The 27,196-nt window shown below is 39.1% G+C and overlaps 1 protein-coding gene across 2 annotated transcripts in view; it reads right to left on the bottom strand.

Moving 5' to 3' along the window:
- Cog1 (conserved oligomeric Golgi complex subunit 1) overlaps nt 1-27,196 on the bottom strand; it is a 76,133-nt gene that overhangs the window by 39,580 nt on the left and 9,357 nt on the right. For both annotated transcript variants that reach the window (XR_011717176.1, XM_071696994.1), the window contains exons 5-14: nt 23,994-24,107; nt 23,656-23,857; nt 22,179-22,320; nt 19,891-20,006; nt 16,640-16,731; nt 13,475-13,641; nt 13,157-13,272; nt 10,991-11,098; nt 10,669-10,801; nt 10,039-10,258 (exon numbers count right to left, since the gene is read on the bottom strand). Coding sequence is in view for 1 of the 2 variants with exons in the window: in XM_071696994.1 (XP_071553095.1) it covers nt 10,039-10,258; nt 10,669-10,801; nt 10,991-11,098; nt 13,157-13,272; nt 13,475-13,641; nt 16,640-16,731; nt 19,891-20,006; nt 22,179-22,320; nt 23,656-23,857; nt 23,994-24,107 (1,410 nt within the window). In the remaining variant the exon portion in view is untranslated. The remainder of the gene's footprint in view (nt 1-10,038; nt 10,259-10,668; nt 10,802-10,990; nt 11,099-13,156; nt 13,273-13,474; nt 13,642-16,639; nt 16,732-19,890; nt 20,007-22,178; nt 22,321-23,655; nt 23,858-23,993; nt 24,108-27,196) is intronic.

Raw genomic sequence — 27,196 nt, 5'->3', positions numbered from 1 at the left:
TGGAGGGAACGAGGAGAAGAGGGAGACCAAATTGGAGGTGGAAAGATGGAGTGAAAAAGATTTTGTGTGATCGGGGCCTGAACATGCAGGAGGGTGAAAGGAGGGCAAGGAATAGAGTGAATTGGAGTCATGTGGTATACAGGGGTTGACGTGCTGTCAGTGGATTGAATCAAGGCATGTGAAGCGTCTGGGGTAAACCATGGAAAGCTGTGTAGGTATGTATATCTGCGTGTGTGGACGTGTGTATGTACATGTGTATGGGGGGGGGGCCATTTCTTTCGTCTGTTTCCTTGCGCTACCTCGCAAACGCGGGAGACAGCGACAAAGTATAAAAAAAAAAAAAAAAAAAAAAAAAATATATATATATATATATATATATATATATATGTGAGAAACTGCAGAAGCTGGTGACTGAGTTTGGTAAAGTGTGTGGAAGAAGAAAGTTAAGAGTAAATGTGAAAAAGAGCAAGGTTATTAGGTACAGTAGGGTTGAGGATCAAGTCAATTGGGAGGTGAGTTTGAATGGAGAAAAACTGGAGGAAGTGAAGTGTTTTAGATATCTGGCAGTGGATCTGGCAGCGGATGGAAACATGGAAGCGGAAGTGGATCATAGGGTGGGGGAGGGGGCGAAAATTCTGGGGGCCTTGAAAAATGTGTGGAAGTCGAGAACATTATCTCGGAAAGCAAAAATGGGTATGTTTGAAGGAATAGTGGTTCCAACAATGTTGTATGGTTGCGAGGCGTGGCCTATGGATAGAGTTGTGCGCAGGAGGATGGATGTGCTGGAAATGAGATGTTTGAGGACAATGTGTGGTGTGAGGTGGTTTGATCGAGTGAGTAACGTAAGGGTAAGAGAGATGTGTGGAGATAAAAAGAGCGTGGTTGAGAGAGCAGAAGAGGGTGTTTTGAAGTGGTTTGGGCACATGGAGAGAATGAGTGAGGAAAGATTAACCAAGAGGATATATGTATCGGAGGTGGAGGGAACGAGGAGAAGAGGGAGACCAAATTGGAGGTGGAAAGATGGAGTGAAAAAGATTTTGTGTGATCGGGGCCTGAACATGCAGGAGGGTGAAAGGAGGGCAAGGAATAGAGTAAATTGGAGCGATGTGGTATACCGGGGTTGACGTGCTGTCAGTGGATTGAATCAAGGCATGTGAAGCGTCTGGGGTAAACCATGGAAAGCTGTGTAGGTGTGTATATTTGCGTGTGTGGACGTATGTATATACATATGTGTATGGGGGGGGTTGGGCCATTTCTTTCGTCTGTTTCCTTGCGCTACCTCACAAACGCGGGAGACAGCGACAAAGTATAATAAAAAAAATAAAAAAATAATATACATACAGACTGGGGTGTCTAAATGTGTGTGGATGTAACCAAGATGTGAAAAAAGGAGAGATAGGTAGTATGTTTGAGGAAAGGAACCTGGATGTTTTGGCTCTGAGTGAAACGAAACTCAAGGGTAAAGGGGAAGAGTGGTTTGGGAATGTCTTGGGAGTAAAGTCAGGGGTTAGTGAGAGGACAAGAGCAAGGGAAGGAGGAGCAGTACTCCTGAAACAGGAGTTGTGGGAGTATGTGATAGAATGTAAGAAAGTAAATTCTCGATTAATATGGGTAAAACTGAAAGTTGATGGAGAGAGATGGGTGGTTATTGGTGCATATGCACCTGGGCATGTGAAGAAAGATCATGAGAGGCAAGTGTTTTGGGAGCAGCTGAATGATTGTGTTAGTGGTTTTGATGCATGAGACCGGATTATAGTGATGGGTGATTTGAATGCAAAGGTGAGTAATGTGGCAGTTGAGGGAATAATTGGTATACATGGGGTGTTCAGTGTTGTAAATGGAAATGGTGAAGAGCTTGTAGATTTATGTGCTGAAAAAGGACTGGTGGTTGGGAATACCTGGTTTAAAAAGCAAGATATACATAAGTTTACGTATGTAAGTAGGAGAGATGGCCAGAGAGCGTTATTGGATTACGAGTTAATTGACAGGCGCACGAAAGAGAGACTTTTGGATGTTAATGTGCTGAGAGGTGCAACTGGAGGGATGTCTGATCATTATCTTGTGGAGGCTAAGGTGAAGATTTGTATGGGTTTTCAGAAAAGAAGAGTGAATGTTGGGGTGAAGAGGGTGGTGAGAGTAAGTGAGCTTGGGAAGGAGACTTGTGTGAGGAAGTACCAGGAGAGACTGAGTACAGAATGGAAAAAGGTGAGAACAATGGAAGTAAGCGGAGTGGGGGAGGAATGGGATGTATTTAGGGAATCAGTGATGGATTGCGCAAAAGATGCTTGTGGCATGAGAAGAGTGGGAGGTGGGTTGATTAGAAAGGGTAGTGAGTGGTGGGATGAAGAAGTAAGATTATTAGTGAAAGAGAAGAGAGAGGCATTTGGACGATTCTTGCAGGGAAAGAATGCAATTGAGTGGGAGGTGCATAAAAGAAAGAGACAGGAGGTCAAGAGAAAGGTGCAAGAGGTGAAAAAGAGGGCAAATGAGAGTTGGGGTGAGTGAGTATCATTAAATTTTAGGGAGAATAAAAAGATGTTCTGGAAGGAGGTAAATAAAGTGCGTAAGACAAGGGAGCAAATGGGAACTTCAGTGAAGGGCGCAAATGGGGAGGTGATAACAAGTAGTGGTGATGTGAGAAGGAGATGGAGTGAGTATTTTCAAGGTTTGTTGAATGTGTTTGATGATAGAGTGGCAGATATAGGGTGTTTTGGTCGAGGTGGTGTGCAAAGTGAGAGGGTTAGGGAAAATGATTTGGTAAACAGAGAAGAGGTAGTAAAAGCTTTGCGGAAGATGAAAGCCGGCAAGGCAGCAGGTTTGGATGGTATTGCAGTGGAATTTATTAAAAAAGGGGGTGACTGTATTATTGACTGGTTGGTAAGGTTATTTAATGTATGTATGACTCATGGTGAGGTGCCTGAGGATTGGCGGAATGCGTGCATAGTGCCATTGTACAAAGGCAAAGGGGATAAAAGTGAGTGCTCAAATCATAGAGGTATAAGTTTGTTGAGTATTCCTGGTAAATTATATGGGAGGGTATTGATTGAGAGGGTGAATGCATGTACAGAGCATCAGATTGGGGAAGAGCAGTGTGGTTTCAGAAGTGGTAGAGGATGTGTGGATCAGGTGTTTGCTTTGAAGAATGTATGTGAGAAATACTTAGGAAAGCAAATGGATTTGTATGTAGCATTTATGGATCTGGAGAAGGCATATGATAGAGTTGATAGAGATGCTCTGTGGAAGGTATTAAGAATATATGGTGTGGGAGGCAAGTTGTTAGAAGCAGTGAAAAGTTTTTATCGAGGATGTAAGGCATGTGTACGTGTAGGAAGAGAGGAGAGTGATTGGTTCTCAGTGAATGTAGGTTTGCGGCAGGGGTGTGTGATGTCTCCATGGTTGTTTAATTTGTTTATGGATGGAGCTGTTAGGGAGGTGAATGCAAGAGTTTTGGAAAGAGGGGCAAGTATGAAGTCTGTTGGGGATGAGAGAGCTTGGGAAGTGAGTCAGTTGTTGTTCGCTGATGATACAGCACTGGTGGCTGATTCATGTGAGAAACTGCAGAAGCTGGTGACTGAGTTTGGTAAAGTGTGTGAAAGAAGAAAGTTAAGAGTAAATGTGAATAAGAGCAAGGTTATTAGGTACAGTAGGGTTGAGGGTCAAGTCAATTGGGAGGTAAGTTTGAATGGAGAAAAACTGGAGGAAGTAAAGTGTTTTAGATATCTGGGAGTGGATCTGGCAGCGGATGGAACCATGGAAGCGGAAGTGGATCATAGGGTGGGGGGGGGGGCGAAAATCCTGGGAGCCTTGAAGAATGTGTGGAAGTCGAGAACATTATCTCGGAAAGCAAAAATGGGTATGTTTGAAGGAATGGTGGTTCCAACAATGTTGTATGGTTGCGAGGCGTGGGCTATTGATAGAGTTGTACGCAGGAGGATGGATGTGCTGGAAATGAGATGTTTGAGGACAATGTGTGGTGTGAGGTGGTTTGATCGAGTAAGTAACGTAAGGGTAAGAGAGATGTGTGGAAATAAAAAGAGCGTGATTGAGAGAGCAGAAGAGGATGTTTTGAAATGGTTTGGGCACATGGAGAGAATGAGTGAGGAAAGATTGACCAAGAGGATATATGTGTCGGAGGGAACGAGGAGAAGTGGGAGACCAAATTGGAGGTGGAAAGATGGAGTGAAAAAGATTTTGTGTGATCGGGGCCTGAACATGCAGGAGGGTGAAAGGCGGGCAAGGAATAGAGTGAATTGGATCGATGTGGTATACCGGGGTTGACGTGCTGTCAGTGGACTGAATCAGGGCATGTGAAGCGTCTGGGGTAAACCATGGAAAGCTGTGTAGGTATGTATATTTGCGTGTGTGGACGTATGTATATACATGTGTATGGGGGTGGGTTGGGCCATTTCTTTCGTCTGTTTCCTTGCGCTACCTCGCAAACGCGGGAGACAGCGACAAAAAGAAAAAAAAATATATATATATATATATATATATATATATATATATATATATATATATATATATATATATATATATATATATATATATTTTTTTTTTTTTTTTTTAATTTTCCAAAAGAAGGAACAGAGAAGGGGGCCAGGTGAGGGTATTCCCTCAAAGGCCCAGTCCTCTGTTCTTAACGCTACCTCGCTGTCGCGGGAAATGGCGAATAGTATGAAAATATATATATATATATATATATATATATATATATATATATATATATATATATATTTTTTTTTTTTTTATACTTTGTCGCTGTCTCCCGCGTTTGCGAGGTAGCGCAAGGAAACAGACGAAAGAAATGGCCCAATCCCCCCCATACACATGTACATACACACGTCCACACACGCAAATATACATACCTACACAGCTTTCCATGGTTTACCCCGGACGCTTCACATGCCTTGGTTCAATCCACTGACAGCACGTCAACCCCTGTATACCACATTACTCCAATTCGCTCTATTTCTTGCCCTCCTTTCACCCTCCTGCATGTTCAGGCCCCGATCACACAAAATCCTTTTCACTCCATCTTTCCACCTCCAATTTGGTCTCCCTCTTCTCCTCGTTCCCTCCACCTCCGACACATATATCCTCTTGGTCAATCTTTCCTCACTCATTCTCTCCATGTGCCCAAACCATTTCAAAACACCCTCTTCTGCTCTCTCAACCACGCTCTTTTTATTTCCACACATCTCTCTTACCCTTACGTTACTTACTCGATCAAACCACCTCACACCACACATTGTCCTCAAACATCTCATTTCCAGCACATCCATCCTCCTGCGCACAACTCTATCCATAGCCCACGCCTCGCAACCATACAACATTGTTGGAACCACTATTCCTTCAAACATACCCATTTTTGCTTTCCGGGATAATGTTCTCGACTTCCACACATTTTTCAAGGCTCCCAAAATTTTCGCCCCCTCCCCCACCCTATGATCCACTTCCGCTTCCATGGTTCCATCCACTGACAGATCCACTCCCAGATATCTAAAACACTTCACTTCCTCCAGTTTTTCTCCATTCAAACTCACCTCCCAATTGACTTGACCCTCAACCCTACTGTACCTAATAACCTTGCTCTTATTCACATTTACTCTTAACTTTCTTCTTCCACACACTTTACCAAACTCCGTCACCAGCTTCTGCAGTTTCTCACATGAATCCGCCACCAGCGCTGTATCATCAGCGAACAACAACTGACTCACTTCCCAAGCTCTCTCATCCCCAACAGACTTCATACTTGCCCCTCTTTCCAAAACTCTTGCATTTACCTCCCTAACAACCCCATCCATAAACAAATTAAACAACCATGGAGACATCACACACCCCTGCCGCAAACCTACATTCACTGAGAACCAATCACTTTCCTCTCTTCCTACACGTACACATGCCTTACATCCTCGATAAAAACTTTTCACTGCTTCTAACAACTTTCCTCCCACACCATATATTCTTAATACCTTCCACAGAGCATCTCTATCAACTCTATCATATGCCTTCTCCAAATCCATAAATGCTACATACAAATATATATGGTCATGATGCATGCTTTATCTGCGCGTTGGTCTTCCACATTAGCTCCGGACCTCCCTGGGGATAGGGGAGCAAGAATACTTCCCACGTATTCCCTGCGTGTCGTAGAAGGCGACTAAAAGGGGAGGAAGCGGGGGGCTGGAAATCCTCCCCTCTCGTTTTTTTTTTTTCTAATTTTCCAAAAGAAGGAACAGAGAATTGGGCCAGGTGAGGGTAGTCCCTCAAAGGCTCAGTCCTCTGTTCTTAACGCTACCTCGCTAATGCGGGAAATGGCGAATAGTTTGAAAGAAGAATATATATATATATACATATATTATCCCTGGGGATAGGGGATTAAGAATACTTCCCACGTATTCCCTGCGTGTCGTAGAAGGCGACTAAAAGGGGAGGGAGCGGGGGCTGGAAATCCTCCCCTCTCATTTTTTTTTTTTTTTTTTTTAATTTTCCAAAAGAAGGAACAGAGAATTGGGCTAGGTGAGGGTGTTCCCTCAAAGGCCCAGTCCTCTGTTCTTAACGCTACCTTGCTAATGCGGGAAATGGCGAATAGTTTGAAAGAAAAGAAAGAAAAAGATTATTTATATTCATCTATTTTGCTTTGTCGCTGCCTCCCGCATTTGCAAGGTACCGCAAGGAAACAGACGAAAGAATGGCCCAACCCACCCCCATACACATGTATATACATACACGTCCACACACAAAAATATACATACCCATACATCTCAATGTACACATATATATACACACACAGACACATACATATATACACATGCACACAATTCACACTGCCTTTATTCATTCCCATTGCCACCTCGCCACACATGGAATAACATCCCCCCCCCCATTTGTGCGAGGTAGCACTAGGAAAAGACAACAAAGGCCCCATTCGTTTACACTCAGTCTCTAGCTGTCATGCAATAATGCCCGAACCACAGCTCCCTTTCACATCCAGGCCCCACAGAACTTTCCATGGTTTACCCCAGACGCTTCACATGCCCTGATTCAATCCATTGACAGCACGTCGACCCCGGTATACCACATCGATCCAATTCACTCTATTCCTTGCCCGCCTTTCACCCTCCTGCATGTTCAGGCCCCGATCACTCAAAATCTTTTTCACTCCATCTTTCCACCTCCAATTTGGTCTCCCACTTCTCCTCGTTCCCTCCACCTCTGACACATATATCCTCTTGGTCAATCTTTCCTCACTCATTCTCTCCATGAGCTCAAACCATTTCAAAACACCCTCTTCTGCTCTCTCAACCACGCTCTTTTTATTTCCACACATCTCTCTTACCCTTACATTACTTACTCGATCAAACCACCTCACACCACATTTTGTCCTCAAACATCTCATTTCCAGCACATCCACCCTCCTGCGCACAACTCTATCCATAGCCCACACCTTGCAACCATACAACATTGTTGGAACCACTATTCCTTCAAACATACCCATTTTTGTTTTCCGAGATAATGTTCTCAACTTCCACACATTCATCAAGGCTCCCAGGACTCCCCTTCCCCACCCTATGATTCACTTCTGCTTCCATGGTTCCATCCGCTGCCAGATCCACTCCCAGATATCTAAAACACTTTACTTCCTCCAGTTTTTCTCCATTCAAACTTACCTCCCAATTGACTTGACCCTCAACCCTACTGTACCTAATAACCTTGCTCTTATTCACATTTACTCTTAACTTTCTTCTTTCACACACTTTACCAAACTCAGTCACCAGCTTCTGCAGTTTCTCACATGAATCAGCCACCAGCGCTGTATCATCAGCGAACAACAACTGACTCACTTCCCAAGCTCTCTCATCCCCAACAGACTGCATACTTGCCCCTCTTTCCAAAACTCTTGCATTCACCTCCCTAACAACCCCATCCATAAACAAATTAAACAACTATGGAGACATCACACACCCCTGCCGCAAACCTACATTCACTGAGAACCAATCACTTTCCTCTCTTCCTACACGTACACATGCCTTACATCCTCGATAAAAACTTTTCACTGCTTCTAACAACTTGCCTCCCAGATTGATCTTGCATACAGCACTCAATCATCAGGTCCCAAATTTGGCAATCACCATATCTTTATGACAGTTCAGCAAAATGTTCTTCAATAACTGTTTGGAAAACTGTACTTTTCTGGTGGTAAGCTTTGATGCTGTCAAAGCTAATATATGTTTCTGCAGATACTACAACAGTGTAAGCTGTTCACATTCCAATGCATTTCCCTTTGACCTGATATGTCTTCAAGCAGGTTCATAATGATTTTTCAGGGACTACATACCATGTAAAGCACAGCACTAATTCAAAAACCTGCAGACATGCTAATGCCAGTTTTCTTAAAACCCAGACAACAAGACATCTGTGGTGGAAGATAATAAGTTAGCAAGTCTATGGTCTCACTGGAAAGAATGAGAAGGAACAGGTATAATGCAATCTAAAAAGGGCATGCATCAAATGTAGTAGTTCACATGAAAGAAAAACAAATTTCTTGAACATCCACTATAAGTATAGAAAAATTAGAATAAAATATTACTATTTAAAACTTTGGTGTCTAATATGTAATATTAGCTAATAGCACTAGGCTCGTACACTGAGGAAACAGAACACATTACAACTCAAAATTCAACATTAATTGAATAAACAGGAATGGCTGAGGTTCTTAACCATAAGGCCTTACCATGTGTTACATATGATAATTATTCTTTCTGATTTTCATCCAAAAATACACATTATAAGGAGTCAAAATAATATAAAACTCAATCTTGACTGTGTTTCTGTTCATAGTAACTGGAATTGTATTCAGCATTTATACATAAATGAGCCCAAAAATGAATTTTATAACTCATCCACTGATTTGCCTTAACATAACACAACAGATATTAAAATTTCAGTGAAAAAACAAACTATCAATGCCTTCTCCCTTTCAGAACTCATGAGCATTTCTATCAAGTCTCATTACCTTCCCAAATGCCTTATTGGAAAAATACTGGATTCAATAATTTTATTTATGACTCCCTATAATGGATTTCTTTATCAATGTTAAACATTAACACAAGTTCGCCTTAACTCATAAATACTTTGCCAAACTTGGTCACAATATTCGTTGATATAGAGAAACGTGGCATCCATCGCATAATGAATGTTCTGGTTACAAAATTTGACCCACATGAAACTTGTAAATTATGACTACTAAATCTATGATATGATAAGAAAATTCATCCATACAGATATGGGGAAAATTTTCGTGACAAAAATGCCAGACAGAAAAAAATCTACCAAATTCAAAGGCAGCCAAATCACAAAAGACAAAATGAGGCTTGTTACATCTATAGTAAACACAATATGGAATAATGTATCAATATACTTGTATCAGCCAAATTTGCCAATGTAATTCAATAAAATTTTGACCTATGCTACCACAACTTTACAAACATTAATTAATGAAATTACAAAATGGATATGAAATTTTCCTATGGTATATGAGGAAAAATTCAACCTTTTTGTGGTATGCAGCATTTTTTGCACTGCTATGCATAAAACAATATGATTTAATTCATTTCATCAAGGTATCATTGCTTGTAGTAAGGCAGATTTTTGACACCACTGGTGATAATGGAGTCAATGACTGCTCCCACCTGACACCACTAGTGATAATGGTGTCACTGACTGCACCCACCTGACACCACTGGGGACACTTAGGTCAGTGACTGCACTCAGAGGAGAATTAACACAGTAAAAAAGGGTGAAAAAGCAAAAAGAGTTACCTTATAAGACTCTGGGGCTTCTATAGATTTAAGGAAGAACAACCAACAGCAGCAAGGGTGGAAGGTTCTTTGTACTCCTTTTTGTCCAATGTCAGTAATACATTGTCGAAGGTAACCTTTCACTTGTGGTGTAATGGCGTGCAGGATGGGTCCACAAACACCAACACTTATACTAAACAATATAGACATTAACCTGAAGTGCTTCTCCTACACTTACCCGGGCAACATCTGACTTTGTTAAATTTGAAGCTGAAGCACAAATCTGCATCTGTGAACAAACATTGGGCAGAGCTTGACACATACGACCTATTACAACTGCAATGGTTGATGGTACAGCTGGAGCTGCACCAGACATATCATCATCCCATCCATTGTTGACCTTGGGTATTGGAGTGGAGATATGATGCTCTGCTAGTTCCTTTAACTCCTTAACAAGCCTGCAAAGATATATGATACAAAAAGGTAGGAAATGAAGTAAAATAATAAATGAATTCTAAGTCTTTAGTGATGAAAACTAGTAAGCGAAGACATAATGCACAACCTAAACATATGCATTGCACATGACACCTAAAGAATGAATAAGAGTGAATGTGGCCTTTCTTCATCTGTTCCTAGTGCCACCTTGCTATCAATGGAAACAGCGAAAAAGTACAAAAAACAAATATTAAACTGGGTTATGGTCTCTAAACTCTAGATTATTTACTTAAATATATCTAGTAAGTAGGTACAGGATCCACTCTTCATGAAAGGATGATTCATTTTAATACTGGATTTCTTTGGATACTTTATAAAAGGCTTATGCTGTTGGTCTTATGAATAGTACAAATAGTTACACTCTGTAACTTACTGCATAAAAGCTGAACAACTGGCATCTTGAAGGAAACTAAGCAAGCAGCTGTAATCTTCCATAGCACTGTTTTCTTCATCTCTTGTAAGACCATTATTGCTATACCCACCAAAATAGTCTCCCTTGTCAGACTCTGTTGAAGAAATTTAATATCTCCTTTATTTCTTATGAATACAAAGATATCTGCTACATACTAGAACTATGAAAATATCACCCTATTAAGTAATGCAATGGATAAACACAAATTTCCTTCGCATGCTATGTTTACTTTTAGACTGTGGTATCTCCATTTTTGTTCACATACCAGTTTTCAATAACTTACCACAACTGAAATGCCCTACATCCTGAAGTAAAGCTACCAGCCTTGAATTGAGTGCTCGGCATATGGTCTGTAAACGACTGGTGTAGCCTCGTGTCTTGTAGTACAAACCTGCAAGAAAATTAATAAGCACTGATGTGATACATATCCTGCCCTATCAATCTGCACCACAGTTCATATATGTATATTTTGTTAGTACCCAGCTAAAGCAAAATGCCATATCATCTGACTAAATGCCTTGACTCTAAATACAAACAATCTACACACTCATAACTGTTTCCTATCTACTAATCTATACATTAGTAACAGCTGGATAGTACATGCAGCACTTTCCCTACACACTTCAGCTTCAGACCATCTCCACACCTTCAAGTGTCAAAGACCTGAACAGATCACCTGAGATGCACAATGAAGATTTCTACATGCTGTGTGGACTAAGAAAGGAATGACAGATATCCTAACACAGATCTTTTGCTATATGAGACAGAAAACTATTGCTGTTATCATATGGTCAACAATGAAACAAATGGAAATCACCACATTATGTGGAATTCTGAAGTACTTCACATGCAAAATCAAGGGAATGAAATACATGAACAACCCTAAAAGGCTGAGGAGCTGAAAATAAATAGCTTAGAAAGAAGAAAAGAAAGATGCTTGATAATCTACATGAGGTAACAAATTGAAGATATAAAGGAAAATGAATACCTCTAAACATGGAAGATACAGAGTAATAAAATAGCTAAGAATTCTGTGGAACATACTGAAAATAAATCAGACAAAAATACAAGAAAACCCAGCCAGGAAGCAAGAACAATTCCTCAATAAACTACTATAAGAAATCAGAAACATGCACAGAAAAACTACAAAAACATCTAAAAGAAAACTTGACACATAGCTGAAATCTGTCCCTGATAAACTCAAAATAAGTCACTATGTTACGAAGGTGGCAGCAGAGAAGAAGACTATTATTCATCAAACAAACCTTGCAATGAACACCAGGTGCTAGCCCTGCCATTTTGATAAAAATCTTGTAGCTAGTTGCAGGTCCTCCCTCTCATTTCCTCACCTTGTGACACATATATCCTCTTAGTCGATCCTCTTAACTCATCCTTTCCAATGGTCCAAACCAGTTCGGTACACCCTGTTCAGTTCTCTCAATCACACTCAGTTTACTGCCATACCTCTATGTCATACTTTCAATACTTGATCAACCCTCCTCACAGCACATATTGTCCTTAAGCCTTTCAAACGCATCCACCTTCTTCCTTTCTTTTCTATTTTGGGCCCTCACCTTGCACTGACGCTTTAAATTCTATTCTGGCAATACAGAACACAGTGATATTCTGATTAGGTTTTTTTTTGTACATATTCGCCATTTTCCGTGTTGGCAAGATATTATCAAGTACAGGTGACTGAGCATAAAGGGAAAAATCCTCACTCGGCCCCTTTCTCTGTTCCTTCTTTTGGAAAAGTAAAACAAGAGAGGAGGATTTCCAGCCCCACTCCTACCCTTTTAATTGCCTTCTATGACATGCAGGGAATAGATGGGAAGTATTCTGACACAATACTGCTTTATAAGAGAATTGTAAATGATTTCAATAGTAATGCCATACAACAGATAAATAACACAAAGCAAAAGATACCAAGAGACAGAAAACAATGAATATGTGAATAGAATTAAAAGAAAGGAACAAGTATACAATACACAAAGAAAGGGTAGAAGAGTTAGAAGAAAAAATTAGAAATGCTTAGAGGGAATAATGGAGTTGCACAGAAAAGAATAGAATACCTAAGGCAAAAGTAATACAGAGTAAGGGACAGATTCCAAAAACTCTATTCTCATATGTGGATAAAAGTAATACGCAGCAAGGGACTCATTCCAAAAATTCTATTCTCATATATGGGTGAAGTACTGTAAAGAAAAAAATTTGGAGGCTGGGCCTTTTAAGTTGAAGAAAAATATGAAAGTATCCCTAATAAAACATGCCAGATGCTAATCAACCAATATACTCCCTGAATACCGTTTTAATTGCAAAACTTTCATAAACACACATGTAATTATCAAGTAAATGTATGATTACCTCTGTATCATATACAAGACTTGCTAAACAAGGCAAAGCAGAAGAGTGAGTAACCAATGAAATACCAACGAGCCTTGCCTCTTACCTCCAGCCTGAGATACAGAGCGTGCTGCAGTTGAGATCCAACCAACACGTTCAGGCAAATCCCCAGCTGACTCACTCCATACAAAATGACTGATATCACCTTCCTCTAAGCACATTCTGAAATTTTAATATCTACAGCTAAAGAATATATTTAATATCTATGCATGAATACTTGAGGAACATTGAACCTGTCAGTTCACAGCAATGGAAAGGTCAACTACAGTTCACTTAATCATGCATGAATTATATAGGCAATATAACTTTCATTCAGTCTGAAAAAATCTTGAATTAATCTCAGATATAAATCAAGTCATCTTACTTAGGATCAGCACCAATGTCTAAAGCCAGCCGAGCCACCATCTGAACAATGGCTTCTTTTGCTCCAGTTAGCTGAGACGTGACAACCTGTCTCGCCCTCTCTGTCACTTGAGTTCGTACAACTGAGTCCCATGGGTCAAAATGTGCACCATACAGAACACTGGTGATCTGGAAAAATGAGCAGTCAAAAGAACAGAATTCTTTATACTTTGGCAATTCTACATGAACAATATATAAATGCTAATAACCATAACTGCTCGCTTAATAATGCTACTTTCTATCTGAGTAAAACAGTACAACAGACATGAAAAACAGTTTAAGCACTAATTTTCCATTCCCATATCTCATGGCAAAATATCTTCCTGTCTATATTTCCACCCAATCAGAATCCATCCTCTCTTGCCTTCATCCAGTTTGTCCACATGTATACTTTTCATCAAGCTTTTCTCTTGTGCTTTTTCAATATATTATCTGTTTTTGCTTATGCTTGCAAAAAATTGTGGAGACCCCATCTCTTGAACAGTCTCAACTATCATTCAACATCTTAAGTGAATGTATGATGTCTATAATAACCATGTCCTTAGTCACCTTATTCCATTCATCTATCACTTATATACTATAAAAGTACTTCTTTACATCTTTTTTCAAAAGTTTTTAAAAGGTTTATTGCTTAATTTCATGTTTTGTCCTCTAGTTGTCCTACCCCTAAATCTCTCAAAGCACTGCTTACTGTTTATGTCATTAATCTGTTTTAAAACTTAAAGGTATTGATAACACACCTCTCTATGTTATCTCTTCGACAAAAGGCAAATCTAAATCCTCTAGCTTCTCCCTGTAACTCACCACTCTTATTTCCGGTATCATCTTTTTTGCCATTCTCTGAACCTACTTTAGTAGTTCTTTGTGCTTCTTTAGACTAATGTGGGTACCAAACATGAGAGGCATGTACTAACTTTGGCCTTATGTAGGATACAAACAGCTTGCTGAGTATTTCTTTATCTATATACTTGAAAGTTATTCTAATATTTGCCAGCACAACATCTGTCTCCTTAACTATTCTAAATTAATGTAACTTTGGAGACAGGTTAGGGATGATGTCAACTAAGTCCTTCTCACACACACAACCCTGATGCTTATTTCTAGATAATTATATTGAGGCCTTTCAATTTGTCCCATCTTCATTACTCTATATTTGCTAAGGCTGAATTTCATCAGCAATATATCTGACCAATTTTGGAGTCTGTTTAGGTCCTATTGTAAGTAGAAGCAATCCTCCTTGCTTTTCAGTTTCCTCATTGCTTTTGCAGCATCTGCAAAAACATGTAGGTAGGAGTCCATGAGACTGAAATGTGTGCATAGGATAAAGTTAACTGGAATGATGTGGTATACAGGGGTCGGTGTGCTGTTCAACAGACTGAACCCAAGGCATGTGAAGTTGACAGGGCAAACCATGAAAAGGTCTGTGGGTCTTGGTTGTGGATCAGGAGGTTTCAGTGCATTTCAAATGATAGCCAGAAAATGGATGTGAATGATTTTGGCCTTTCTTCATCTGTTCCTTGCACTACCTTGCTGATGCGACAAATAGCATGTGTGAAAGTATAAAAGAAATGGGCGTCCATACCATAGGGCAAGTCATTCTCACAAAACAAGAGAAATAGTTAATTTGAATGTTATAATCATGTGTATAATATATTTTCTGAACTAACACTATCTTCCAATACAAATAAATATGAATAGAAATATATAAATATGAATAGAAATATATGTGTCGGAGGTGGAGGGAACGAGGAGAAGTGGGAGACCAAATTGGAGGTGGAAAGATGGAGTGAAAAAGATTTTGTGTGATCGGGGCCTGAACATGCAGGAGGGTGAAAGGAGGGCAAGGAATAGAGTGAATTGGATCGATGTGGTATACCGGGGTTGACGTGCTGTCAGTGGATTGAATCAGGGCATGTGAAACGTCTGGGGTGAACCATGGAAAGCTGTGTAGGTATGTATATTTGTGTGTGTGGACGTATGTATATACATGTGTATGGGGGTGGGTTGGGCCATTTCTTTCGTCTGTTTCCTTGCGCTACCTCGCAAACGCGGGAGACAGCGACAAAGCAAAAAAGAAAGAAAGAAAGAAAGAAATAAGATCTTTCATTTCATTTTATTATACTTTGTCGTCTCCCGGGTTAGCGAGGTAGCGCATGGAAACAGATGAAAGAATGGCCCAACCCACCCATAAACACACGTATATATATAAACACCCAAGCACACACATATACATACCTATACATTTCAAGATATACATACAAAGACATATACATATACACACATGTACATATTTATATATGTTGCTTTCATCCATTCCTGCCGCCACACATGAAATGTCACCCCCCTCCCCCTGAATGAGTGTGTGGTAGCACTAGGAAAAGACAACAAAGGCCACATTCGTTCACTCTCAGTCTCTAGCTGTCATGTGTAATGTATCGAAACCACAGCTCCCTTTCAACATTCAGACCCCACAAAACTTTCCAAGGTTTATCCCAGATGCTTAACATGCCCTGGTTCAATCCACTGACAGCACATCTACCCCAATATACCATATCGTTCCGATTCGCTCTATTGCTTGCATGCCTTTCACCCTCCTCTACATTCAGGCCCTGATTGCTCAAAATATTTTCCACTCCATCCTTCCACCTACAATATGATATCCCACTTCTCCTTGTTCCCTCCACCTCTGACACATATATCCTCTTTGTAAATCTTTCCTCACTCATTCTCTATTGTATCATGAAAGAACTTAAGTTGGTTCTCTAACTAGTGTGAAATTCACCATATTTTAGCTAATGAAAAAAATACTTTATAGCCCAAATATTAATCAATCTATCCCATAACTGACGTTGAAAACCAGAGTGGCAAGGGAGGTGAGCAGTGGAGTAAACAAAACTAATCATTTGTTTCTCTGCCCTCCCTCCCACTTATGGTGGCAATACAACCTAAATTCTCATGTTGTAATACTGTATCAATGAATATCCCAAAACACTGGAATCACCTTACCAAGGGACATGAAATGATGCATGTGGTTCATGAATATTATCATGCCATTATATCTTAGAGAGAAATTCAAGTTAATGACATTCAGTTATAGCATCAAAATAACAACATCCTATTTTCTCACCTTTTCCCACTCATTTTGCTCTAGTTTTGCTTGACAGATCTCCCACACACTCGACCTGATCATCGCTAATGCTTTGACACTGGTTGTGAATGCTGCAAGCAATGAATAACTTGAGTGCAGTGAAAGTGATATATAATAACAATGATCAATTAAATGATCAATTCCATAAAATATTGTGGTGCAGAGGAAAAACAGAAAAGAATAGCTGCAATAATCATAAAATATCTGCTAGATGGTTGTTAAGAATAAGGCACATGTAAATCTTCCATCCAAATATCCACAAAATGAAAGTGTACAAATCTTGAATGCCCACACACTAACCTTTTAACTGCTATAATTGTCAAGTGGAAGATGATGTTACTCTGCATGAATAATGTCATGCTGAAGGACTTTACTTTCTATATTGGAAGCATTGTTACTTTTTATTGTTTTAATTGAGTCCCTACAAAGTTTGATCTCAGTAGCCTTCCAGTGAAGGAACTAAGCATAATCTACTTGAATTATGTCCAAATGACTCTCATCATTGGCATTTTTTATTCTTAAATTTGCATTTTATTACAGAAGCAGTGTTACCTTTGTTTCTTTTCATCCAGTCCTCACAAAGTTTGATCTTGGCAATCTTCTATGAAGAGAGCTATGCATAACCTACTTCTTGTATCGAGTTTATGTCCCAGCTACTCATTAAAGGCATTTTTCATTCTTGCATTAAAAAGTTTACATAACTTTAGCTACTGATCAGATATCTCAGTTGTCCCAGTGATAAAACATATGTAGGGTTGGATGGTGCATGGATAAGCCTAAAGAGATACTGTAAGCCAAATTCATTACGTCTTATTTTCACAAGGAAGTAGACATGTGCAAATGAGGCCAGTGTTAGTTTGTTCCTAATGAAACCTCACTAAGGTGGGGAAAGCAATCAGCAATGAAATATATCCACAAAAGATCAATACAACTATGCAAAATGATGGAACAAGTAATATTTTATCATACTTGACTGCTGTTTCCCACATTAGCGAGGCAGCGCCAGGAAACACACAAAGAAAGACACATCCACTCACATACACAAATATATAAATACGTTATTTTATTTATTTATCATCTATTTTGCTTTGTCGCTGTCTCCCGCGTTAGCGAGGTAGCACAAGGAAACAGACGAAAGAATGGCCCAACCCACCCACATACATACACATGTATGTACATATATGTCCACACACGCAAATATACATACCTATACATCTCAATGTACACATATATATACACACACAGACATATACATATATACACATGCACATAATTCATACTGACTGCCTTTATCTATTCCCACTGCCACCCCACCACACATGGAATAACATCCCCCTCCCCCCCTCATGTGTGCGAGGTAGCGCTAGGAAAAGACAACAAAGGCCCCATTCGTTCACACTCAGTCTCTAGCTGTCATGTAATAATGCACCGAACCCACAGCTTCCTTTCCACATCCAGGCCCCACACAACTTTCCATGGTTTACCCCAAACGCTTCACATGCCCTGGTTCAATCCATTGACAGCACGTCGACCCCGGTATACCACATCGTTCCAATTCACTCTATTCCTTGCACGCCTTTCACCCTCCTGCATGTTCAGGCCCCAATCACTCAAAATCTTTTTCACTCCATCTTTCTACCTCCAATTTGGTTTCCCACTTCTCCTCGTTCCCTCCACCTCTGACACGTATATCCTCTTGGTCAATCTTTCCTCACTCATTCTCTCCATGTGACCAAACCATTTCAAAACACCCTCTTCTGCTCTCTCAACCACACTCTTTTTATTTCCACATATCTCTCTTACCCTTACATTACTTACTCAGTCAAACCACCTCACACCACATATTGTTCTCAAACATCTCATTTCTGTGCTAGCACATCCACCCTCCTGTGCACAACTCTATCCATAGACCACGCCTCGCAACCATACAACATTGTTGGAACCACTATTCCTTCAAACATACCCATTTTAGCTTTCTGAGATAATGTACATTCATATATATTATCCCTGGGGATGGAAAGAAAGAATACTTCCCATGTATTCCCTGTGTGTTGCAGAAGGTGACTAAAAGGGGTGGGAGTGGGGGGGCTGGAAATCCTCCCCTCCAGTTTCTACTTTTCCAAAAGATGGAACAGAGAAGGGGTCTAAGTGAAGATTTTCCCTCTAAGGCTCAGTTCTCTGTTCTTGAAACTACCTCACTAATACAGGAAATGATGAATGTGTATGAAAAAAATCATATACATACACATATATACAAGTGTACATATTCATAATTGCTCACTTTCATCCATTCCCGACACTACCCCATCCCACAGGAAATAGCACAAAAGCATGAAGGAAAAGATAAAAGATAACATATATATTCTTTGATTTTCCCCAACACCCAATTGCCGCCCCCTACATCAGGAGGTAACGCCAGGAATCAGCTGAAGAAAAGCTACATCCATTCGCATCCATACACGAGCTGTCATGTGTAATGCACTGAAACCACAGCTTCCACAGGCCTCACAGAACTTTCCATAGTTTACCCCTGGTTCAGTTCATTGACAGCATGTTGACCCCAGTGCACCACATCATTCCAATTCACTCTATTCCATGCACACCTTTGACCTTCCTGCAAGTTCAAGCCCAATCGCTCAAAATCTTTTTCACTCCATCCTTCCATCTCCAATTTGGTCTCCCAATTCTTGTTCCCTCCACTTCTGACAAATATATTCTCTTTGTCAACTTTTTCTTGCTCATTCTTTCCATATGTTCAAACCATTTCAGCACACTGTCTTCTGCTCTCTCAACCACACTCTTTTTATTCCCACACATCTCTCTTACCTTTTCATTACTTACTCGATCAAACCACCTCACACCACATAGTGTCCTCAAACATTTCATCTCCAACACATCCATATTCTTCTGTACAACCCTACCTACAGCCCATGTCTTACAACCATATAATATTGTTGGAACCACTATTCCTTCAAACACACCCATTATGCCCTTCAAGATAACACTCTCTTTTTCCAAACATTCTTCATCGCTCTCAGAGTCTTTGCCCCCTTCCCTACCCTATGATTCACTTCCGCTTCCATGGTTCCCTTCGCTGCTAAGTCCACTCCCAGATATCTAAAACTCTTCACTTCCTTCAATTTTCTCCATTCAAACCTACATACCAACTAACTTGTCCTTCAGTATACCTATGTTATTATGGTGAATAATCCCCATATCAATCAACTTACAAAGTAATGTTGCCAATGCCTGGGAGGCTTCACTAAGCACAGTGTCCAACCAGGTGATGACTTGTTGCTTTACGTAATCATTTCCAAGAGATTCTACATTGCCTTGGACGGTTGGTCTGAAAAGAGAGGCATAATACTGTTCACTTAAGAGGTCAAGATGAACTCAAAATTTTTGTAACAGCAATATTACAATATATAGCAACGTACAGAGAATGAAGAGTAAGATCAAACTACAGTGTGAGAAGATGAAGCCCTGAGACAAGAATGTGATTATCGACTAACAAAGAAAAAATGGCATTCATATGCAAACATGAAAATGATGACAGTAGTCTTAGCACAATAACAGTATAAATACCTCTGACCAAGAGGAAAATATTTTCTAAGTAAATGCCAATTCCACTGGTGCTGAGAACATAGAAAAATAGAACTGGGCCATGCAAAACTCACAGAACAGAACAGCAAGGTAATCCTTTCTCCATTAATGAAAAGCACCTCCTTATGAGAGCTCAACACATGGGCCAATGCTAAGTTAGTGAACTACCACTAGACCTATTTCAGTGGGGAGTGAAATGGAAAAAAAAAAAAGTCCAGCAGGTGATAACCATTCATACAACAAAGAGAAAGTGAGTGCTCAGTTTTTCCTTATGATGAATGATAATTTACAATGCTACATGACATACTTCAGCATAGCATAAATGAAAAAAGCAGATTATCAATCTCCGTGAGAAGAGATTTAATGTAATATAAATATTCAGTTTCTCACTGCACCTATCCATCTCTTCTGCAGTCTACCTCTTCTTATGTAACACTGCCATGTACATCTTCTTCACTAATCTAATATCTGCCATATATTGTAAAAGACCATAACATCCTTAGAGACTTTCATCAGCATGCCTTTCTAATGATTTCATCACAACAAATATCCCACTCACATCTTCGTTTTTCATTCTATCTTGCGTCATAATTCCAACTAAACTTCAAAAGTTACCAATCTCTACTTTTCTTGTTTTAACCCATCCAGACCGATAAGTACTTGGGTTTCTCTATACGTCAGCACTGGGATAAGTGCTTTGTAGAAGTCCATTTGGTGCCATAATATACAAGGCATGGTTATATCATCCTTTAGGTGACACTTTAGTGTGTGTGAGACAATTAAACTATGAGTTGACCTGACATACTGTGAAGCCAAAGTTAATGAAGCTTCATACATAGTCTACACTTGATTTTTTATCTCATTTACCACAACTTTCTGTGCATCTCCAATTTTTCTCCCTTACAGGACTGCTTTCAAGTTTTGCTTTCCCACAACTATCCTTACCCTCTGTCTCTCCATCTATCTATCTATCTATCTTTATCTCACAGTCTTTATAATAAGAAAAATACTACACTTGAACAGAAAGCTAAAAGAAAGCACTGTGAGGCCCTTTGATAATTACGCTACAGTAAGCAAAATTATTGGATCTGATGATCAAAAAGAGATGCAGTAGGAATTAAACATGATACACAAATGGGCAGAAGTACATCTGAAAGAATCTTACAAAGATAAATTTCAGCAAAAAAGTTATAAAACAAGTAAGAATACATCAGTGACTTTGTAGTAATTTATGGTATGATATTGAAAAATTTCTTGAAAAGTACACAAAAAATTACTGATTAAAATACTTAAATTTGAATAATGTTCTACTGTAAGGTAACAAAAAATAAATGGAAAAAACAAATCTGAAAGAATTCAAAGGCACCTGATGAATAAAATTGTGGGGATGGAACATGTGAACTACCATGAATGGCTGAAACGGCAGGAACTCTATAGCCTAGAAAGAAATGAATGATACATGATAATCTATGCATGGCAACAAACTGAAGGTGTAAAGACAGCAATATCAACCTGAAAGATTCTCAACAGGGAAGATACAGAGTTATGAAATCTGTAAGAATACCATGGAACATAATGAAAACATATTAGACAAAATAAATAGCCCAGCAAGGAGGCTTGAAAACTATTAAGTAATACAACCCGGAAAACATGCATGAAATAACAACAGAAATATTTGAAAGAAAACTTAACATGTGGTTAAAATCAGCCTCAGATGAACTCATAACTGATAACTATCTAACATACGTGGCAGCAGGGAGGAATAGTATCATTCATCTAGCAAGATGTGTGCACAGTGCCACGTGCTAGCCCAGCCATTTTGGCAAAATCTGTTCATAGTTACTCTTAAGTAGGTATTTTCTCTATCCCCATACCTGTAACTTCCTTCAAATGATAATAAAGCAATGTTCATTACCTAAACTTTCTGATGGACTGTGGAAGAAATGACAGAGTAAGTGAGGACTCCTGCAAGAGGGATATGGGCAAACCTCCTTCACTTTCTCCCTGAACCACCTCCAGCAATTTCTTCTCAAGTAGGCTCTTCCCATCCCCTCCATCTGTTATAAATCAAGAGGACCTAATGTAAAGGTATACACATAATCATATGAGAGATCTAATGTAATCTGGCACTACAATAAAATGACAATATCATATAAATACCCCCATAAAGAAATCAAACTGACACAATTTAACTATCGTTGCTAGCATATAATCAATGGTTACAAATGCATAGTTTTGAATAATATGCAATTCAGCTTATTGTAGCTGCAGTTTCTGCTGGACATGAATTTTTCACTTTGGACATATATGTTCACTTGGGTGGATCTTTTTAAATTTCTTCTATATTCATATGGGGAAGTGTAGAAAAGTTGTGGATCTGAGAAAAAATTTTGCAAAAAATTATTGGTTCTCTGCACCAACATCCTTAGCCCACCAAAGGGCTCAAAAATTGAAAAAAAGGTACTATCAAAAAAAAATGCGCATTTACAGAAAAAAAATTAAAGCTGAAAATATGTTTATATTTAAGTGAGGTAGGGATAATTCTATGGAAATACACTTACATAAAGTATGTTTCTGAAATCTGGAAGCAATTAAACAAGTAATTCACCCCTTCCCAACACACACACATACACACAAGGAAATTGAAAACATAGCAGTTTTACTAAAAATACCACTGATTTTTCAAAAACTCTAAAAATCTAATTGCAATATTTTTCAGCCATAGGTGCTATGATAATGATGTCTTGAATGCAATTGAAGTATATGAACAGCATTGTGTAAAAATAACTCATTCTTCATTAAAGAAGTATTTTCTTTTCTTTCTTTTAAACTATTCGCCATTTCCCGCGTTAGCGAGGTAGCGTTAAGAACAGAGGACTGGGCCTTTGTGGAATATCCTCACCTGGCCCCCCTCTGTTCCTTCTTTTGGAAAAAAGAAAAAAAAAAATGAGAGGGGAGGATTTCCAGCCTCCCGCTCCCTCCCCTTTTAGTTGCCTTCTATGACACGCAGGGAATACGTGAGAAGTATTCTTAATCCCCTATCCCCAGGGATAAAGAAGTATTATAAAGAAGTATTATATCTGTAAATAAATGCCATCTTATCCTATATGTCATTTCAATATCTACTGTCTGCAAAGAAATGGTGACTAACTAGGCTCCCTTTTCTTAGCAAACAGAAGCAATATAACAATTTACCACCAAGACTGCATAACAAAACCATATGATGCATTATACAATGACATTTTCATAGTTTCTGCTCTACTTATAGCGACACAATTTAACATGTACTAAAGTAGCAAGTAAAAAAGAAAATAGGTACAGCATACCTCATAGTGTAAAAGACATTAATTACCATAATTAGGCATTACAGTTAGGTTTATACCAGTACTCACCAACAAACACTGCATATATGATACTCAGAGATGCTACAAATAACGTTGTAAACTGAGAAATTTGTGCTTTAGCTGTGGCAGATGGTCTGGCTGCAACTGCTGCCATGAGTGCGGCATGACGAAGCTGGAGAACATGAGCGAGAGCTTCAGCAGAACTACAACCTTCAACAAGCATCACTGACACCACTGCATCTAACACAGCCTAGAAATCAAATCTGTATATTAGTGAATGTGCTGACCTACATTACTATTTCATGATGCAAACAGTTATTCACTAATGACTTCACCATGAACAATCTTATTAACAGCTAACTTTTTATCCACAGTTAATATCATACCTGAACATTCTCAGCCTCAGAGCTGATAAGACCAGAGCAGCCACGAACAATTGTATTGCGGAACTGGGTTATCCTAGCCCACTGGCGCTCAATAACTGGAAACCATGAAGAAACCTGAAAAAAATGTCCACTGTACAAACACCTGAGCTAAGATAAATTTCAGTGGTAAAACTTCTTTTCTTTCTTCTTCCCAGAACCTTATTACTGTACCTTTTCAACATGGCTATAACTGGGACATAATTTTACCCATGCCATGTTGCTACAATGAAAAAAACCTAGTTAGTTATGATGCCCCAGAAACCCTTTTATGGGGCACCTGTAACTTGAAGACTGCACTCCATGTGGGATCAGAGTATGGTGAGCTTCATTGGGATGGGAAGGTCCTTAATGATGTTGCATCCTTTCTGTCATCTGATTACAACATAAACTCACCAAATGTGATGTCCTACTCACAATTCTATGGCTTGCAGGTTTTGAGTCCAAAAGAAAATAATGACATGGGAGGTTGAAGTAAGTTGTAGGGTGAAGGAAGAAGCTAACTCCTGGGTGTACTATGGAGCATGTGGAATAAGAAGTCAGTGTCAATTTGGACAAATATAACAGCCTCACCGGCATTGCATGGAAATGAGTCTTACACATGAATACAAGTGGTGGTGAAGAAGGTGGATGCTTTGGAACTGATGCGCTTAAGGATAGTATGTTGTGCAAGGAGGGTTGATCATATTCAGAATGACACTGCAAGAGAGAGATGAGGTAGTGAAAGCAGTTTGACTGAGAGGGCCAACCAGAATGTGCTGACATAGTTCTGATATAAGGAAAAGATGAGCAAAGAAAGACTGACTACGAGGATCTGTGTCTCAGAAGTGGAGGAACAAACAGGGAAGGAAGATTTGGGGTATTACAAATGAATACAAAGGAATTCAAACAGTAAGACCACTGGGTCCTTTCATGGTTGTTCATGATAGTGGAAGATATATGAAACTAGCAAATTAGTGTCTCAGGAGTTGAAAGCATATAGTTGATTCAGAGGAAAACCTGCAAACTGTTTATGTGACTAAGGAGGTGCAAATATGGTTAATCATGGACTTTATGCAAAATACTTATGAAGCCAATTCATAAACATATTGAGCATACTGCTTTCAACCACTCTGACTGGTAAAAAAAATCTATATTGTAATATCCTACTAAAGAAAAAGTACTTCACCTCATCCAAAGTAAAACGTTTATCCACAAGTTTGTATCAATTACTTCAAGTGAAATAAAACCAAATGAGCCTTAAGTAGCTAGTCAGTTTGAGCTTATCAAAGCCTTTGTTCATTTTAAATACCTGTAGCTTATCACTTCTCACCTTGTCTTTTTGAGGCTACATAGATTTAAGTCAATGAGTTCATTTCCATAGGATTTCTTTTCCAGTTCAGGAATCATTTCAGTATCTCAACAAGGTACTCTTTCCACTCTTTCAAAATAATTTTTTAAGCAAGGTGAACACAATATTCAAGATGGGGTGGTGCACCAGTGAATTGTAAAGAGTGAGGATGATTTCTCAAGAATTAAATTTGAAAGCCTTTTCCCATGACTCCAGGAATTTTGTTTGCTCAGTCTACAACTTCTGTACTCTGCTTATTTGGCTTTAGGTCACCTTAGATTGTTATGCCAAAGTCTTTTTCCTTATTCACCTTTCATAGCTCAACAAAATTCATGATGTAGCTTACTTTCTCATTTTTACTTTTGATATGTAAACTTTGCACTTATTGATATAAAAATTCATTTACCACCTATGATCCAAATCCATCAGTTTGTCTAGGTCAGTTTGAAGCAGCAGATATTCAAGTTCAGTTGTAGATTTCTTGATTTATTTTCCAGCTTGGTATCATCTGTGAATTCTGACATCTTCCACTGCAGCCCATTATCAATATCAATGACATACATGAAAAAGAGAACTGGTCCCAAGATTGATTTCTGTGGCAAACCTCTTATTATGGCTACCCATTCTGAGGCTATTTTTCTAACCAATGAAGTACAACTCCATCAATACCATGTCACTGAATAGATGACATTAAATGGTTTACTTTCATCATAAATGTTTATTATGTTATAAAGGAAATCAAGCAGATTTGTGGACATGAACAATTTAAGCAAAAAATTATGCTGAGAGTCATTTATTAAGTTTTGTACCTCTAAATGGTTTACAGTTTTTCTTGAATGATGGTTTCCAAAAGTTTTCCAACTACAGATGTTAGCTAAATGGATAAAAATCTTTGGATAGTGCATCACTACCTTTTCTGAATATCAAGATCAGACTAATTATGACAAACCCAAGGCAAATGTGACCAAAAATCTCTAATGCCCATAGTATTTACTGTATATGTATACACCCATCTCCCACCAGTTCAATTACAAGATTTGAGAAGATAAGATTAGTTGACAAATAAAAGCTAAAGATGAAAGATGCTGAAGAGATGTATTTTTCTTTTATGTTGAAGGCTTCAGTCATGACAAAAGTCCACATCAAGGCCAGGCCTTAAATGAAATACAGAAAGAAATATGAAAGGGAAAAGGAAAAGATGGGAAAGTATTTACGAATTTTGGAGGAAGTGAAAGACCTGTCTTTTAAAATGTGCCAGGTCATAGTTATTGGAAAAGACATGAGAGGGTAAAGAGTACCAAAGCTTTGATGAGTAGGAAAAGAAGCAGTTACCAAAACAGCCTACCCATGAGTTGCTGATGGTCACACAATAATCATGTGATGCAGCAGCTTGCCAAGTATTGCATGGTCCAGCTAATGGTGTGGGCATGCAAGCAGCCAGCTCTTGGGAGAAAAAAACCAAAGCAATGCCTATAGAGGAGGGAAAGTAAACCAACATTGCAGTATAGGGCAAGAGGGTCAAGTCTGGAAGTTAGCCTGGGACAGTTTATAAGTCAGATCGCTTTCAACCCAACTAAGTCAAGTAAGGATGCATAGCTAGAACCATCCCAGATGTGAGAGCAGTACTCCATACAATGAAGAATCAATCCTTTGTATAAACAGGGCAACTGTTCAAAAGAAGATAAGTTTTGCCATCTAAACAGGACACCCAGTTCCTAAGAGGCAGACTTAGCTACTCCCGTACTGCGGGGTTTCCAAGAAAGAGCGGAAGCTACAGTAATACCAAGTACGTTCATTGAGTCAAGAGGTGGAATTACAGAAGTGTTCATGGAAAGAT

The sequence above is a fragment of the Panulirus ornatus genome, chromosome 62, assembly GCF_036320965.1.
Source record: "Panulirus ornatus isolate Po-2019 chromosome 62, ASM3632096v1, whole genome shotgun sequence".
Lineage (NCBI taxonomy): Eukaryota > Metazoa > Arthropoda > Malacostraca > Decapoda > Palinuridae > Panulirus > Panulirus ornatus.
This window is presented reverse-complemented; position numbering and strand designations above follow the sequence as displayed.